Raw genomic sequence first — 18,777 nt, 5'->3', positions numbered from 1 at the left:
GTCTTCCTCAGTAAAAAAAGAAGAGGATTGGCAGATGTTAGCTCAGGGCTGATCTTCCTCACACACACAAAAAAAATTAAAAATAGAAATACCTTTTGATTCAGCTATCCCACTACTGGGTATCTATCCAATGAACCTGAAATCAACAATTCAAAGAGGCTTATGCACCCCTACATTCATTGCAGCATCATTCACTGTAGCCAAGAAGTGCAAGCAACCCAAGTGGCCCTCGACTGATGATTGGATAAAGAAGACCTGGTATATATATACAACGGAATACTACTCAGCCATTAAAAAAACACAAAATTTTCCCATTTGCAACAACATGGACGGACATGGAGGGTATTACGTTAAGTGAAATAAGCCAGAGACAGAAAGACAAACACCACATGATTTCACTCATATATGGAAGATAAACCAACATACGGACAGAGAGAACTGTATGGTGGTTACCAGGGGCAAGGGGGTTGTGGAGTTGGCCCAAGGGGTGAAGGGACACATTTATATGGTGACTGACAAATAATAATGTTCAACTAAAATTTCACAATGTTATAAACTATTAATACATCTATAATAAAAAAAAAAATACTAAGATAGTATTTGCCTTTTTCATTGTGCTGAATATGCACTGATGGTGCAAAAACAAAATGGAAACTCCTGGTGCCGTCACTCAAAAGCAAGACAGCAGGACAGCAGCATCCAACTATGCTAGCAGTCACTGTATTTATCATCACCATGCACTTGCAGTTTAAAAAAAAAAGTTTTACTTAAGAATGTCCTAGATGAAATAGCAGAAAGTATTAATTTTTTTATTAAATCTCAAGCCTCGAGTACATGTCTTTTGAACATTCTATAGGACAAAATGAGAAGTATGCATAAATCACTTCTGTAAACCAACAGATGGCTGTGTAATTTTCTGTGTAGTTGTAAGTTCGACTAGCTACTTCTTTCAAGGAACATCATTTTTACCTGAAACAATAAACGACAAATTACGATGATTTAAACCTTGGTACTTGGCAGACATTTTCTCAAAATTGAAACAAGTGAGCCAGTCCCTTCAAGGAAAATAACTGACAATATTTGTTGCTAATGATAAAATTTGAACTTTCAAGTAAAAATTTGTATTTTAGAAACATATCCACCACCACAAGCTTGACAGCTTTATAATACTTTAAGATTTTTATGATGAGATCCATTAGTGATACTAATGGATATAATTTTTTGATATTATATAAGGAAATATGTCAATATGTTAAAGACCTACATATCTCAGTAAACCACTGTTTTCCAAATAACCACTGCGTGATTTTACCAAATCATGCAAGATGAAAGATCCATTCAAAATGCCAAGATATTCCAATATATTTTAATGTAATAGAGTACAAATAATTCATTAATATGATTTCATATCCCACACTGAGCATAATCGCTAAGAAATGACCACTTGCTGAATTTGGGTGCAACATCAAAGAAATAACCAGAATTATTTGAAAAGGCTATTAAAATACTCTCTCCTTTTTCCAATTACATATCCATGTGAGGCTGGATTTTTCTTCACATACTTCAACCGAAATAACATAACTCAAGAGATCGAATGCAGAAGTAGATAACGAGAATCAGCTGAGTTCTTTTAAGCCAGAAGGTAGAGATTTTCAAAAACATAAAACAATGCTGTTCTTCTAATTTTTTAGAAAAGTTTTTTCATTAAAAAATGTTATTTCTGATAACATGTAATTGGTTATTATTTTAAATGAATTAGTTTTTCAATTTCTCAGTTTTAATTTCTAATACAGTAAATATCAATAACTACAGCCCCCCATATAACAAAAGCTCTTTGGGGTCCTCAATAATTTAAGAGTGTTAAGGGGTCATGAGACTAAAAAGTGTGAAACCGCTACTCTAAACCACTGCCCTAAAGCGACATAACTGAATGGGGCTAATTCTTATATTAATAGCTTTGAAATGTGCTTCCCTATTGCTCTACCATAGTGCTATTTCTACCTTAAAAAGGATCACAGGCTGTTATTTAGGTGATCTTGATTATTCTTTTTATGTATTCCATAAAGGAGCCCTGAACCATTCAACTCTTTCAAGATACACACCACATTCTCTAAGATGAACATCCAACTTCTCTATACCATTCTTCATTTGCTACATTTCTCATCACAACTACCGCCACTCCCCAGTTTCACCCAGCCACATTTTGCACACTCATCTGCCAATGTCTTTTCTTCTTTGTATTCTCAATGCCCAGTGCAACCTCTGAACAGAACAGGCACTTTCCTGAATCAATAAGGTATGTCTCCTAAAAAGTCGCACCAAAAAGCAAACACATTGCTCCAGGTCACTGTTTTTCAAACTATGGGACACAATCCATGAGTAATTTTATCATTAGATGCAACAGGTAGGTAATGACTGGCATTTTTTTTTAATGACATAGAATAGAATAAATAAAATAGTAAGTATCTTTGCTACATGCCAGGTACACAAATAAGGACTGATTTATGAAACTTCTTTGAAATTAAGAGTCATGATTTAAAATGTTTTTGTTACTATGCAGTATGATCAAAAAACTTTAAAACCACTGCTCCAGATCACATTTCAACAGGTTTCCTCCCCCCTGATAAGCACATCATGCATTCTATTAATTGATCCAACATATAACAAAAGAATTCTGTCACCTACTACCACAGAAAATATTTTTGGTATGTTTCTTCAGCTGAACAGAATGGCTTTTACACATATTTACCTTTACAGCCCCGAGCAATTTTTCATTCATCAGGCAGAGGTTGTAAACCAGTAGCCCTAGGCCAAATTTGGTTCTAGATCTTTTATTCTGCTAGGTCTTTTTAAAATGTTATTTTGTAAATAAATGTGAATGCCTTTAAGCAGGGCACAAATGCTCCAGATTGGCACAGCTCCCACTTGTCCCAATTATACAACACCACCACCATTTCACAGTTATCTGCCTGCCCCCTAAACAAATTGGAGTTTGCAACGTGTGATAAAGAAATGGCAGGGGCCGGCCCCATGGCTTAGCAGTTAAGTGCACGCACTCCAGTACTGGCGGCCCGGGTTTGGATCCGGGCGCGCACCAAGGCACCGCTTCTCTGGCCATGCTGAGGCCACGTCCCACATACAGCAACTAGAAGGATGTGCAACTATGACGTACAACTATCTACTGGCGCTTTGGGGAGAAAAAGGAAAAGAAAGGAGGAGGATTGGCAATAAATGTTAGCTCAGGGCTGGTCTTCCTCAGCAAAAAGAGGAGGATTGGCATGGATGTTAGCTCAGCGCTGATCTTCCTCACAAAAAAAAAAAAAAAAAGAAAGAAATAGTAGAAATAACCTGTCAAACAACTAAAGGTAAGAAATGTATGTGACTGTTTACCATTGTACTAACTGAAGAGCCTATGTAAGCAAACAGTACCTGGGAGTGCATGTTGCCCAGACGCCACGGAAAGCACCCTCTCTTGTTCTTCCATGAGTCTCTGCAGCTGCTCTAACTGTTGCCTCTTCAGTTGTTCCTGCTTCTTCTGTTGTACTTCTTTCAGCTTTTTAAACATAAAATAACTTTATTAAACTAACTTTACATTTCTTTATGGACCTTTGCTCCTTACATTTATCTTAATCCCTCTGATCGCCCTTCTCATATCTTCTCTAATAAAGAGTTTCAAAGAGGGATCCCTAAGGAACTAAATCTGCCACCAAAACTCTAAAATCCAGTTTTTTATGAAGGAAACCGTATCGACGATCTCAACTAAGAAACAGAAAAAGTCATATAAATCCTTTGATTCTTAAAATAGGATAGGTATCAGAACATTTATGATCAACATTTCCCCCCTAATATTTGATCAACCATTTCTAATTTAGTTTTTGTTATCTTAAGTTTGATATTTATGACTTACACATTAAACATGTTTTAATGTTTCTGATTAGGCAAAAGGCAAAATTTGGCATTTTAAGGATTTCACAGTAAAGGAGAAGAAAAAGAGAACCTGCAACAGGTTACTTTTCACCATAAAGAGAAACCTGCAATGACACAAAGACATTTGACATTTAGGCCAAATCCTGTTGTACCTGTTCAAGCCTTTTGAAAAGTGGGTCTTTACAAGCCACTTCTTTGAATTCACTTGCAAGATCTGAGATAAAGTCATTTTTGTTATCATATTCCCATTGTCCAGGAGCATTCTGACATGCCACTATTGGTAGTCCCTCTTTAGTTAAAGGAAAGACTATATGTGCTTCAAATTTATCTGGTTGTAGTTTGTAAGGGCTGTTATACTCCAACTTCTGTTCTTCTCGAAGTGAATCTTCTTCACTTATAAAGCTGAAACTATTTGAAAAATGTGTGGCTTTAACAGGAAAGTTGGTAGAAATGTTCACATTTGCTCGATTCTCTTTGTCGGCTTGCAAAATAGGAAATCCACGATTTAATATGACCCCAGCCCGAGAAGGACTGGTCATCCACTGAGTTAAGAAGTTCTGCCCACTATTTAACTCTGAAGAGGTTGGCATCAGGAACATTTTAGTCCAATGACAAACACTATTGTCTTTAAATCATGTAAAAGCTAGAAGAGGTAATAATTTCCAACACCTGTTGAAAGAAGACAGCCAACAAAAAGTATTAGTTAAAGCTATTCTACCCAAACCTCAACCCAGCACAAAAATCTACTGAATATTTCACATACAAGAGACTTTAACTAGCAAAGCAATTGGGCATTAAGCTACATGTTTTTTTTAAAGTCTTAAAAATATCCAAATTGAGTGGATCAAAAACCTAAATTCCTTTTTGATCTAATCATTTAATAGCCGATGACTTTATACAAGTGCTAGATCAGTTGACAAGAGCAAAAGCACCTTCTAAACTATTTGATTGAGGCCGGCCCCGTGGCTTAGTGGTTAAGTGCATGCGCTCCACTGCTGGCAGCCCGGGTTTGGATCCCGGGCGCGCACCGACGCACCGCTTCTCCGACCATGCTGAGGCCGCGTCCCACATACAGCAACTAGAAGGATGTGCAACTATGACATACAACTATCTACTGGGGCTTTGGGGAAAAAAATAAATAAATAAAATCTTTAAACTATTTGATTATCAAAGGAAAAAAAAGCCACTATCAATATCAAGTATTACCCACATTAAGCACTTTCATGCTTCTGACCCTCCTCCAACATTGCTTCTTTGCCCAACTGGGGAGCCTGTGTTCTCCCTAGTTCCAGAACAAAAGTCACCACCACCCCAAGACTTTACCTAGCACTGTTTCCTGCTGTCCCTTCCTCCCTCATCTTCGTTCTAACCCTTCGTCCACCAGGCAGTCCCTCATCTGTATTCCAGTGGTCTCTGACATCACTATTTCGGCATTCATCTCGGTATTAGTGCTATGTTGCTCTTGTGTTCATAATCTACGAAGTTGTGAGTTCCTTGAAGATATCTGTATATTCACCATTGCCTAAGATCATTAACTCCTGGCAGACAGGAGAAACTTGATAAATATTTGCTAAAATTAAGTTAAAATTAAATCAGAACTAAGCTTATATTACTGAAAATAAATTCAGCATTATAAAGTATTATTTGTGTTCATTCAATGCTCAACACTAAAAATTACATTGGCTCATACCATAGGACAGCTACTCTGTGTGAATCATACTCTAAAATAATGAAATTCCGAGTGTAACTCTGCCACAGTGCAATAGAGAAACTTAAATGGGACATCACAGAGACGATAAGCTCTTCCTCCTTTGTATGTCTGATTTTACTCAACTAACACTTATTGAGTTCTTACCTGTGCCAAATACTGTTTTAGGCACTGGCTATACAGCAGTTAATAAGTCAGAGTCTAGTGGGGAAAATTCACACACACAGAAGTAAATTATATAATATGTTAAACAGTAATAAGTGCTAAGGAGAAAAATAAAAACCATGTTGGGGAAGGAGATTGCCAATTTAGACAGGCTGGACAGGGAGGCTTCATTTAAAGGATAAAATTAAGGACCTGGTGGAGGAGAAGGAGCAAAGGGTGCAGCTACAAGGGGCAAAGCAAGAGCCAGCCACCCAGACTTTACAGCCTTCATCTGCAGGATGTCCCCCACCAATGCCCCATTCCTCCAGAAACCCACCAGTTGTCAGGGTCCCATCACAACTACCTACTTTGAATTCTCCAGGATTAATCTCTTCATGTGAGATGAAGAGATTTAGAGAGTAGAGAACAAAGAGATTTACACCAGAAGACCATGGCTCCCAAGCCACACTTTATCTCTTATACTCTAATCTCCATGCACATGCCTTATTCTGTCTCCATTTCCCAAGCATCCCCAATGCCAAAACACTCTCCATCACCAGCAAAATCTATTATCCTTAACCTCTTCTCTCACCTCCCTGAGAAAACTTCTTCCTATCAAGTTCATACCCTTGTACCACTGGGTCTGAAAGTAAAATATGTGTTTTCCTTATTGTTCTTTTTTGCTTCTAGACTATTCTCCCTTCCTCTACCATAAAAAGCACCCAATTTTGAAACTCATATGATCAGACTACATAACCTACACCTGGCTCCTTTATTGTCTACCAAACCTCCAGAGGCCACTGGGATCTTCCCCTTCATTCTTTAAAATTTTCTGGCAGAGCAGCTAGAAGAACAGAGTTGCCATTAACTGAAATGGGGAAAACTGGGGATGAAACAGGTTTGGTGGAGTGAGAGATCAAAAGCTGAATTTAGGACATTTTAAGACGTCTATCAGACGTCCCAAGAGACATCATGTAGGCAGCTGGACACACAAGAATGGAATTCATGGATGAGGCCAAGGCTGTGAAGCATAAATGTGGGAATCCTTAGCATATACATGGTATTTAAAGCCTTAACACTGGATGAAATCACTAAAGGATTGAGGGTAGAGAAAAAAGAAAAGACGTAAAAAGCGTAGTGTCTTTGAAGCCAAATGAAGGCAGTGTTTAAGGAAGAAAGGGTTGAGTTAAATGCTGTTAACAGATGAAAGGTGAGGAGCACTGAGAACTGACCTTGGAATTTGGCAAAGCAAAGGTCATGATAATTTCAGCTTGTGTGGGGGGGGGTGGTCACAAAAGCTTGAATTAAGGGGATACATGAAAGAATAAGAAATTGGAGAGAGTGAATATAGCTAATTCTTTCCAAGAGTTTTGTTATAAAGGGAAGGAAATAAATAGAACAGTAGCTGCACAGGAAAGCAGGGTGAAGAGAGATTTTTTTTTAAGACAGGAGAAACGGTCCAGCCCCGCCACCTAGTGGTTGAGTTTGGCGCACTCCACTTCGGCGGCCGGGGTTTGCGGGTTCGGATCCTGGACACAGACCCAAACTATTCGTCAGCCACGCTGTGGCGGTGACCCACATACAAACAGAGGAAGACTGGCACAGATGTTAGCTCAGGGACAATCTTCTTCAGCAAAAAAAGAAAAAGAGAAATAAAAGCATGTTTGTAGGCCGATGAGAATAGAGGGAGGAGAGAACTGCTATAGCCATGTCTTTGAGAGGAGAGATGAGATCTAGTACCTAAGTGGAATGACATCTCACATTAGTTTTAGACAAAATTCTGACAAACTTTATCAGTATAATACAGCAAAATATATATAACCAAAGTGAAATGAAAATGGCAATTTGGAAGCAAACAAATATGTATTTAGCTTCATATCTAGTGTCTAAAAAACATAAACACACAAAAGATAAAAACAGAAAAAGAAATATAGATGCTCAAACATTAAAATATGCTCATCCTCGTTCAACTGAATAGAAATTAAAACAGTAACAACATACTATTTTTCACATATTGGCTTGGCAAAGACTAAAATTTGATAATACCCAGTGTGGAAGAGGAACTCTTTCATAAAATGTTACTTGGAAATGTAAATTGGTACAATCTTTTGGAGGGCAATTGGACAACATCTATCCAAACTGTAAAGGCACAAAAACTTTGACTCCTCAATCTCACATCTAGGCATTTTGTGCTATATTGGCACAAGTTCACAATATTTTTAATAAACTGAAATTACCTTAAATGTCCAATAACAGGGGACCAGCTAATTATGGTATTCATATCATGCAACTATTAAGGAGAACAAGTAAGCTCATTAAGTACTGATCCGGAAGTAATGAATATATCCAAGATATACTGTTAATTGACAAAGGCAAAGTGCAAAGCAGTGTATAACAGATGAGAAAGAAAGACAAAAATATATAATTACATAGACTTGTGCTGTCCAATATCCAATATGGTGGTAGCTACTACTTATATATGGCTATTGAGCACCTGAAATGTGGCTAATGTGACTGAAGAACTGAAAGACAGATGGTGTCATTTTATTACGTCAAAAATACAGATTTAATAAAATTTTAAAACAAGAGACTGCTGTTTCCCTTGTTGCTTTGTTCCACTGTATGACACATTGAAAATACTTGTGCTCCATATTCTGAAGCAGAATTCTAGAACAGTATCACTAGATAGTTGTTAAAATTGTTCAGTATGTATATGCAAATACTATGAATCACCAGCTTATGGAACTGTTGAAAGATACAGAAGGCAGTAAACTTAATGATATTGTTTTTTGCCAATGTGCCCTCGTTGAGTCGTGGACGAGTTTTACAAAGGCTTACCAAGTACTTACTGTACGTGAATTCCAACTAAAGATTTTCTAGGAACAAAAGGAATGCCTGCAAACTATTCAATAACCAAAGACAAAAACAGCAGTGTGAGTTGTTTTCTCACTGATATCACACTTGGAAAACCACAGCTATTCAGGCATTTTAAAAAACTGCTGCTACAGGCAACAACATGAATGAGTAATGTTGAATCAAAGTCTGACATAAATACGCACTGTATGTTTGCATTTAATATGAACTTCAAGAATAGGCAAAATAAATCAATAGGTACAGAAGTTAGAATCACGGTTATCTAGGAAGCTGGGGGTGGTATCATAGACTGGGAAGGGGCTTCTGCCTTCACCGATGACAGCAAGTGTTCCTCATCTGGGTGGTGAATACACTGGTGTATAAATTTGAGCTGTACCTTTAAGATTAGGGCACTTTACTGGATATTCCAGAATAATTTTTAAATATCTGTTCTGGGGAGCTGGCCCCATGGAGTAGTAAATTCTACACCCTCTGCTTTGGCAGCCCAGGTTCATGGGTTCAGATTCCGGTGCGCAGACCTACACTACTGTCAGCCATGCTGTGGCGGTGGCCCACATATAAAACAGAGAAAGATTAGCACAGATGTTAGCTCAAGGTGAATCTTCCTCAGGGGAAAAAAAAAAAGAAATTTGTTCTAAGCAAACTAATTCCATTGCTGAGTTGGAAGCCTATCTAAAAACCTAACAATTTTTCATCAAAATCAACCAAGTAACCTTGGTTAAATTTAAATCACCTTAGCAGGAACCACTTGAAATCCAAATTCAGAAAAGAGACAAGCTACGAAGTCATTTTGTAACATCAAAGCCTAGAAAAGTTCCCTACTAGACGGATAAGTCCAAGTACCCGTTGTGATGCAGCACTCAGACATCTGCATCTTTCCCCCGCTCAAAAAAAAAATCCTCTATTCCCTCATTTCAATATCACGCCTATAATCCTAAAAGCATAATTACTTTCAAAATGCAGTATAAAAATACTGTTTCATCTTAATATACTATTTATTACCGATACTAAGGCCTTGGTAAAGAGAGCATATGCTGGGCCGGCTCCATGGCTTAGCGGTTAAGTGCGCGCGCTCTGATGCTGGCGGCCCGGGGTTCGGATCCCAGGCACGCCCCAAGGCACCACTTCTCCGTCCAACCCGAGGCCGAGTCCCCGCCGAGTCCCACGTACAGCAACTAGAAGGATGTGAACCTATGACATACAACTATCTACTGGGGCTTTGGGGGGGTGGAAAAAAAAGAGAGCATATGCAGCAAAATGTCTAGAAAGGATTAGTATACGGACTCATGCAGACATCTGGGTAATGAAACAAACTGACAGGCTTGAAGCCTCCAAAGAGTGCTATGTAAACATTCTTTAAAGCAGGGGAAATAAAAAGATAAATCCTTTGCATCGTGAGGGGAAAATGTGGATACAAAGAGTTAATCCAAAGCCACCCTCAGACCGTGAAAAGCAGCTAGCTGGTTTGGGAGGTGATTTATCAGTCCCCCAAATACATCTCCTTGAGAGCCACGAACGAATCCGCAGCAGGCTTACAGGACAAGCGCTCGCCGCGGGTGGGGGAGCCGGCCTCACGGGGGACGGAGAACACTCTGCCCGAGCACACGGCGCCCCGCGCTCCTCAGCAGCAGCTAAAGGACGGCCCAAACCGCAGGCGATGAGACCCGAGGGGAGCGACGCCGCGTTGACGGAGACGGACACCGAGCTGGAGGCGGCACAGCCCCCGCCACGTCCGCCCGAGCCCCAGCGGGTTCCTCCGCGCACCACCCGACCTCTTGGGTGCAGGACAGCCAACACACCAGCTCGGCGGCTCCTTTCCACGAATTACCGCTCCGCAGTCCCCCGGCCTCTCTGTCCACGCTGAGCAGGGCCGGAATGCCCGCTACAATTACGAACCAGCCGCCACAATCATCGCCACCGGCCGGAGCCCCGCCCCCGGCCCCGCCCTGCCCCCGACCGAGGACTCATGGGAAGTGTAGTTCCCACCAGCCCCCTTCTGCGCTTGCGTGCGGTGCCGCCGTTCTCACGCAAACTACCGCTCCCAGCGACGAGCCAGCGCCGACGTTACCTGGGGCTTCGGCGCAAGGCGCCTTCCGCCTGGGCCGGGGGCGGGCGGCAAAAACCGCTTTCAGGGTGCACTTCCGGGTCAGGCCGCAGCGTCCTGCCTCCCGCACGAAAAACTAAGGGTAGAGCCTGCGGGAGAAGTAAATCTCCGAGTTCCTGGGGCGGCAGGGAGCAGGCTCAGCTAACAACTCAGAGACCGACGGTTTCAGAGGGGATGGGGCGGGAAGCTTTCTGCTTATGGTCGGTCTGTTTGGGCATTATTTAGTCATTTACTTTTTGTCTTTGTTTTCCGCTTTGGCTGGGTGTGACTTAGTAAAGGGGAAAAAAAAGGGCAGTCTGCGACACTATTTCGTAAGGCAAAGGTAACCATGCGAGAACTCACTCCAAAAATAGTCATCGCTCATCTTTTCTTGTAAGGTAATCCGTGATTTGGAAGTATGTGTCCATTAGGTATTAAAACTGTTTATTTTGAAAACTGAAAGTGCAAAGTTCAAAAAATGTTTTCTAATTGCCACCACAGAGTGCTGCGTGGATGCAGACACGGCGCTGCAAGTTACTGTAGTGTACATACCCGGGCTTCGTTTTGTTTAAGTAACAGTAAGCCAAGTAATATTTTTAAAGAAGTGAAATGAAGTGCCATTTATAACAACCCGTATAATAGCTGAAACAAACTACCACTGGTTAAAGATAGTTAAAAAATACTTTTCTAGGGCCGGTCCCGTGGCTTAGCGGTTAAGTGTGCGGGCTCCGCTGCTGGCTGACCGGGTTCGGATCCCCGGTACAAACTGAGGCACTGCTTCTCCAGCCATGCTGAGGCCGCGTCCCACATACAGCAACTAGCAGGATGTGCAACTATGACATACAACTATCTACTGGGGCTTTGGGGGAAAAAATTAATAAATAAAATTATAAAAAAAAAAAACACTTCTAGAAATCTGCCCCCCCTCCCCAAATTGTTTTACTATCTTCTTCAAAAATAGTCCTTCTTCCCTAAATCAAGGTTTTGGTTTTGCCTCTTTTTTCTTTTTTTTTAATTTTCCTTATGGATGAGGAAACCAAAGCCCAAGACTTTGAAGATCACACAACTATTTCACATGCCTTACAAGGACCCAAATGCTCATCTTCATTTATTATAGTCCTTTGCCTTGAAAGCATGCCCAAAAGTCTAATAATGTTTCTTAAAATGTGTATCTTTTAAGACAGTCACATTATCCTCTCCTTTTTGTGCATATATTTTATTCCTATATTTTTATTCTAATGTATTATGTAGTACCACATTGCTTGTTGGTTGAATAAATGGGTCTTTTACCACACTCAAGTTTTAACTGGATGTTAAATTAAGTTTCTAATATATAAGTGTTCACCTGTAGCCCAGGTAATCTTCAAAACAGCCCACGAAGCTTGAAGGGTCCTCAAAATCCAATACAAGGCAGAAGAGGTAGAGGGGAGAACTTCCAGCTTCTACTCTGCCAGACAATGAAAGATTCAACCTTATGAGCTGCTCTATCCTAGTTGCATCTTCAAGTATTGCTGTAGAGAAAAATTAGACTAATAGCTCCATACAGGAGTTTTAACCACAAATTATCCATTCTGATACAATCCTTTATGCCATCATAGGAGGCAGGAGGGCACTGTAATGTAATGATTAAGAGCCCATGTTTTGGAGTCAGGCAGGCCTGGGATCAAATGCTACCTTGACAACTTACAAAGAGCTTTGAAATCTTCAGCACTCAATCTCTCAGAAACTCAGTCTTCTCATCTGCAAAATGAGGATGACAATAGTACCTACCTCATTGGATTGTCAAGAAGATTAAATTAAAAGAAAAATATACAAAAACTTGGCAAACACCTACCATGTAGTAAAAATTTAATGAGCAGGAGGTGCTTTCATTATTTTTAACCACTTTATTGAGGTATGATTGTCATACAAAAAGCTATACATATAATGTATATAACTTGATAAGTTTGAAGATAAGTATTCACCTATGAGACTGTCACCACAATCTATACTATAAACATATCTATCCAAGTGCTTTCATCTTTATCATGACTTCAACTATTAATGAACTCACTTTGTCTGCCAAAGCCCAGCACTACAGGTTATGTCAAATGGTTTTGCAAGATACAAAATAATACTATGTTTTCTCAAATTATTTGATAATATTTTAACATAGTTGATCTGGGTATGAAAGATATTCAAAGTTGAGAACTTTTCATTGCTGGACTAGTGGTAGCAGTGACTGCTCTGTCAAGAGAGGACAGAATTGCAGGCCTGGCTGAGGGATCATCCCCATGCCCATGTCATCCAGGCTAGAAAGGGTGACTGGTAGGTCAGGGAGATACACTGAGAGATGCAAGTACCTGGCCTGGAGGCAAAGGCAAGAAAACCCACCCGTTTCACCTGTGGGGAAGAGGGAGTTCCTCACCAAGGCCCCAAACCTCAGATTTCTAGATTTCTACCTCAGTAAAGAAATCTCTAACAACAGTCTTGGATGTTGAAAGACATCTTTTTTTAAATCCTGTAATTTTAATATGATTTTAATATAGATAGAACTCTTGCTGGTGTATTGAACTTGCAGCAAAAGATCAGGGAAACCTGTGAGTCTAAATAACGAAGGAATTATCACATCCACTACATTCTAGAATGCCTGAGCAATAATGGTAAATGGAATAATAAAGGAGAATTCCAGCCTGAATCTTTGCTGTTATCACAGCAGAGCAATACCATGATACTTGTCACATTTATATTTTTTTTACTTTGTTTTTGAAAATAACAGTAATTGAGAATTTGATGTAATCGTCTGATGGTTTTTGAAGCATTCTGTAGGCTTTTATTACACATTTTTAAAGCAGCATGTTTACTTTCCACAAATACGAAAATTACCAATGATTTGTGTATCCTAAAAATATATTAACTACAAGGGGTAGAGCTGTCCAAAAAACTTTCACATGTGTTCCACTGCCCATTCCTTAAAATATTGTTCCTATGTGTCAGGCGCATTCTTTGAATGTTTGGTAGAATTCACCAGTGAAGCCATCTGATCCTGGGCTTTTCTTTGTTGGGTATTTTTTGATTACTAATTCAATCAATATCTTGTTAAGTATCTATTCAGATTTTCTATTTCTTCCTGAATAAGTGGTGGTAGTTTGTGTGTTTTTAGGAATTTCTCCATTTCATCTAGGTTATCTAATTTGTTGGTGTACAATTGTTCATAGATTCTCTTACAATCCTTCTTGTTTCTGTAAGGTCAGTAATAACGTCCCCACTTTCATTTCTGATTTTAGTAATTTGAGTCTTCCCTCTTTTTTCTTTGTGAGTCTAGCTAAAATTTTGTCAATTTTGTTGATCTTTTAAAAAAACAACTTTTTATTTCATTGATTCTATTTTTCTATTCTCTTTTTCATAATTCTCTGCTCTGATCATTATTATTTCCTTCCGTCTGCTGGCTTTGGGTTTAGTTTGCTCTTCTTTTTCTGGTTCTTTAAGGTGTAAAGTTAAGTTGTTGATTTGAGATCTTCCTTCTTTCTAAATGTAGGCCATAAATTTCCCTCTGAACACTTCCACTGCATCCCATAAGTTTTGGTATGTTATGTTTTTGTTTTTATCTCAAAGTATTTTCTAATTAACTTTGTGATTTATTCTTTGACCCATAGGTTTTTTAAGTGTGTTTTGTTTAATTTCCACATATTTGCTGTTTTTCTGGATTTTCTCTGTTACTGATTTCCAGCTTCATTCCATTTAAGTTAGAGAAGGTACTTTGTATGATTTCAGTTATTTTAGATTTACTGAAAATTGATTTGTGACCTAACATATGGTCTATCCATGTACATTTATTTATTTATTTATTTAGTGAGGAAGATCAGCCCTGAGCTAACATCCATGCCAATCCTCCTCTTTTTGCTGAGGAAGACTGGCCCTGAGCTAACATCTATTGCCAATTCTCCTCCTTTTTTTTCCCTTTTTCTCCCCAAAGCCCCAGTAGATAGTTGTATGTCATAGTTGCACATCCTTCTAGTTGCTGTATGTGGGACGCGGCCTCAGCATGGCCGGACAAGCAGTGCGTCGGTGTGTGCCCCGGATCCAAACCCGGGCCACCAGTATCAGAGTGCGTGCACTTAACCACCATGCCACAGGGCTGGCCCCTCCATGTACATTTAAAAGAATATGTAGGGGCCGGCCCCGTGGCTTGGTGGTTAAGTGAGCGCGCTCCACTGCTGGCGACCCGGGTTCGGATCACGGGCTCGCACCGACGCGCTGCTTCTCTGGCCATGCTGAGGCCGCGTCCCACATACAGCAACTAGAAGGATGTGCAACTATGACACACAACTATCTACTGGGGCTTTGGGGGGAAAAAAATAAATAAATAAAATCTTTAAAAAAAAAAAAAAAAAAAAAAAAAAAAAGAATATGTAGTCTGCTGTTGTGTGTGAAGTGTTCTGTTTGTGTCTTTTAGGTCTCATTGGTTTATAGTGTCTATTCCCTTATTAATCTTCTCTCTGGTTGTTCTATCAAATATTAAAAGTTGAGTATTGCAGTCTCCAACTATTATTGTAGAACTGTCTATTTCTCCCTTTAATCCTGTCAAGTTTTGCTTCCTACATTTTGGGGCTGTGTTGTTAGATGGGTATATATTTATAATTGTTCTATCTCCTTAATGTATTGACTCATTTACTAATATATAATATCTTTTGTCTCTTGTAACAATTTTTGACTTAAAATCTATTTTGTGTGGTATTAGTATAGCCCTTTCTGCTGTCTTTTGGTAATGGTTTGCATGGAATGTCTTTTTTCCATCCTTTCACTTTCAACCTATTTGTGTTTTTGGATCTAAAGTGAATTTCTTGTGGACAACATATAGATGTTTTTTTTTAATCCATTCTGCCAATGTCTGCCTTTTACTTGGAGAGTTTAAGCAATTACTGCTAATGACAGACTTCTGCCATTTTTTCCTGCTATTATTTCCTAAACGTCTTATATCATTTTTGTTATCCACTTTGTCCATAACTGTCTTCTTTTGTGTTTAATTGATTTTTTGGTATATACCATTTTGATTCCTTTCCCATTAACTTTTCTGTATATTTCTTTCTTTATTTTCTTGTGGTTACCTTTGGGATTACAATTCGCTTCTTAAACTTATGACAAGCAGATTTAAATTAATGGCAACTTAGATTCAATAGTATATGAAAACAAGCTCCTATATATCTCCATCTCTTCCCCTTTATGTATTATTGTCACAAAGTACATCATTATACATGTGTGTGCCATTAACATAGCTTTATGATTATTGTTTTATGTGTTTGTCTATTAAATAATATAGGAAAAAAGAGGAGTTAGAAACCAAAAATACCATACTATAGGTTTTTATATTTACCTATACAGTTACCTTTCTCAGTGTTCTTTATTTCTTCATTTGGCTTCAATTTACTGTCTAATGTTCATTTCAGCATAAAGTACTCCCTGTAGCATTTCCAATAGAGCAGACCTACTAGCAGTGAACACCTTCAGCTTTTATTTATCTGCAATTATCTTAATTTCTCTTTCATTTTTTTGGATGATAGTTTTGATGGATACAGAATTCTTGGCTGCAGTTTTTTTCTTTCAGTTCTTTAAATATATTCCACTGCCTTCTGGCCTCCGTGGTTTCTGCTGAGAAACTGGCTGTTGATCCTTTTGATAATCCCTTGTATGGGACTATTTGCTCCTCTCTTGGTGCTTTCAAGATTCTCTCTTTGTCTTTGTCTTTCAGCAATTTGATTATAATGTGTCGTGGTGTGGATCTTCCTACCTGGAGTTCATAGAGCTTTTTAGATGTGTTGCTTCCTATCTTTTATCAAATTTGGGGAGTTTTGACCATTATTTCTTCAAATACTCTTTCTGCTTCTTTCTTGCTTTCATTTCGTTCTGGGACTCCCATTATGCATATGTTGGTATCAGTGATGATGACTCCTAGGTCCCTTAGGCTCTGTACATTTTTCTTCATTCTTTTTTCCTTCTGTTCCTCAGACTTGATACTTTCAATTGCCCTATCTTCAAGTTTGCTCCTTCTTTCTTCTGCCCCCTCAAATCTGCTACTGAGCACCTCTAGTGAATTTTTCATTTCAGTTATTATACTTTTAAGCTCCAAAATTTCTATTTGGTTCTTTTTAAAAATTTCTGTCTCTTTATTGATATTCTCTATTTGTTGAGACATTGTTTTCCTGGTTCCCTTTAGTTCTTTGTCCACGTTTTCCTTTAGCTCTTTCATTTGTCTTATTTAATGCATTTGTCTAATAAGTCCTTTGTTTGTGCTTCCTCAGGGACAGTTTCTTTTTTCGTTTCAATGGGCCATATTTTCATGTTCCGTTACATGCCTTTTTATTGAAAACTGAACATTTTGAGTATTGTAATGTGGCAACTCTGGAAATCAGATTCTCTCTCCGCCCCAGGATTTCCTGTTGTTGCTTGCTGTGGGCTATAGTTGTTTATTTGTTTAGTGACTTGTAAAAACTATTTTTGTAAAGACTGTATTCTTTGTCATCTGTGATCTCTGAAGTTTGTGTTCATTTAGCTTAGGCCTCTTAAATGCCTGTGTTAAAAAAAAAAAGGAAGGAAAGGAAAGAAAGAGAGAGAAGAAAGGAATAAAATACTCTCCAGGTCTTTGCAGATTGGCTCTGTGTTGGGGCCCTCCTCCTATGTTTAGGTAGGCCATTTATAACTCTGCCTTAATCTCCACTTCCTGCTTGTGCTGAGCCTAAAGACCAGCTAGAGGTGAGATCTTACGGTGTTCTCAAGTCTTTTCTGAGCGTGGGTCCTGCCCTGGGCATCTGTGCAGCTTTCTAGATGCTCCAGTATACACAAGAGCTTTTCAAAGCCCTTAATCCTGCAAAAAATTCTTAACTCCTGGTTTTTCCTTTCATGCTTTTTCTCCTAGCCCTTAAGCCTTTCTGTTGTTTGCCTCAGGCAGCAGCAGCAGCTTGTTCATCTGACTTGCAGTGTTTTTGAGTACACCGTCTAAGTGGCTGTTTTTCTGCCCTGAGAGAGTTTGAGTTAGAGAAAACAAAGGCAAGCCCCTTGTGTCTGTCCTTCAGGGAGCCCCCAGATAGGTCAAGACAGACAAACACAATTCTTTAGGACAAAGAACTGTGCTCCCTCCAGAACCAGGTTATCCAACACTGGTAATGAGGGCTGCCAAGGGAAGTGGAGCTAGAGTAAGTTAAAACACCATCATAATCTCCTCCCTTGTTTCAGTGGCCTTTCTCCTGGTTACACATTTGCTTGTTTGCTGTTAACCTTTGTCCTCTAGGTTCTCATAGGGTGGTTTCTGACAGTTTTTGCCAGGTTTTAAAGATGTCCTTGAAGAAGGATGGACCCTGGAGCTCCCTACTCTACCATTTTTGCTGCTGTAGCCTAACACTTAAGTTGACTCTTATAAAACCCTGTCAGGTAGGTAGGTAGTAATGATGAAAAATGGGGGCCCCAGTGAAGTATCTTGTCCACAATCCCCTGGGTAACAAAAAGTAGAATCAGGATTCAAATCCATACTCTTTCTACATCTTTTCTATTCCCATTTTATTCACTATCTGGGGAATTTTATTCTTTCCCATTACTTGACTCTCTACTCAATGAATCTCCAGCCCCACCTCTCTGGAATGGCAGATACATACTTCTAACTACTTAGGAACACTACCACGAATTTCAAACTCAGGAAGTCCTAAACTAAATTCATTATCTTACTCTCCTGTTTCCCCAATCCCAAACCCTCCAGAAATTTCTTTCTTTCCAGCTCCTGGGAATTACCCTCCACCCTTCCACCTACTTTTCCCAAACTTCAACCTTGGAGTTACCCTCATTGAGCAAATCCCGTCTGAAAGACGAAACTGAAAAAATCCTGAACCTTCGGGCTGATCCCAGACGAGAAACTCGGCCCGAGCCCGCCGGCCGCCTAACTCCTGGCGCAGCAACGCGACGGTCCCAGTAGGAGCACTCGGTCGGCAGGGCTTGGGGCGCAGCCTTGGGAAGCAGCCGAGGGCGGGGTTCTGGCCGCGCTCTCACGGGCTCCGCCCCTCCCAGCCGCGCCCGA

The 18,777-nt window shown here is 39.6% G+C and overlaps 1 protein-coding gene across 5 annotated transcripts in view; it reads right to left on the bottom strand.

Moving 5' to 3' along the window:
• The window catches only part of CPAP (centrosome assembly and centriole elongation protein), a 73,151-nt gene extending 62,580 nt beyond the window's left edge, over positions 1–10,571 (bottom strand). For 2 of the 5 annotated variants that reach the window (XM_087436360.1, XM_087436365.1), the window contains exons 1-3: positions 10,453–10,571; positions 4,080–4,596; positions 3,430–3,553 (exon numbers count right to left, since the gene is read on the bottom strand). In XM_087436360.1, the coding sequence (XP_087292486.1) occupies positions 3,430–3,553; positions 4,080–4,526 (571 nt within the window). In that variant the 5' untranslated portion in view covers positions 4,527–4,596; positions 10,453–10,571. Of the gene's footprint in view, positions 1–3,429; positions 3,554–4,079; positions 4,597–5,250; positions 5,466–10,189 lie in introns of all 5 variants that reach the window. The other 3 variants (XM_087436364.1, XM_087436362.1, XM_087436361.1) reach the window with 3 other exon arrangements.
• Positions 10,572–18,777: the final 8,206 nt, after the last annotated feature.

Source organism: Ceratotherium simum, chromosome 10 (assembly GCF_057802395.1).
Source record: "Ceratotherium simum simum isolate JZ-2026a chromosome 10, ASM5780239v1, whole genome shotgun sequence".
NCBI classification, from domain to species: Eukaryota; Metazoa; Chordata; class Mammalia; order Perissodactyla; family Rhinocerotidae; genus Ceratotherium; species Ceratotherium simum.
This window is presented reverse-complemented; position numbering and strand designations above follow the sequence as displayed.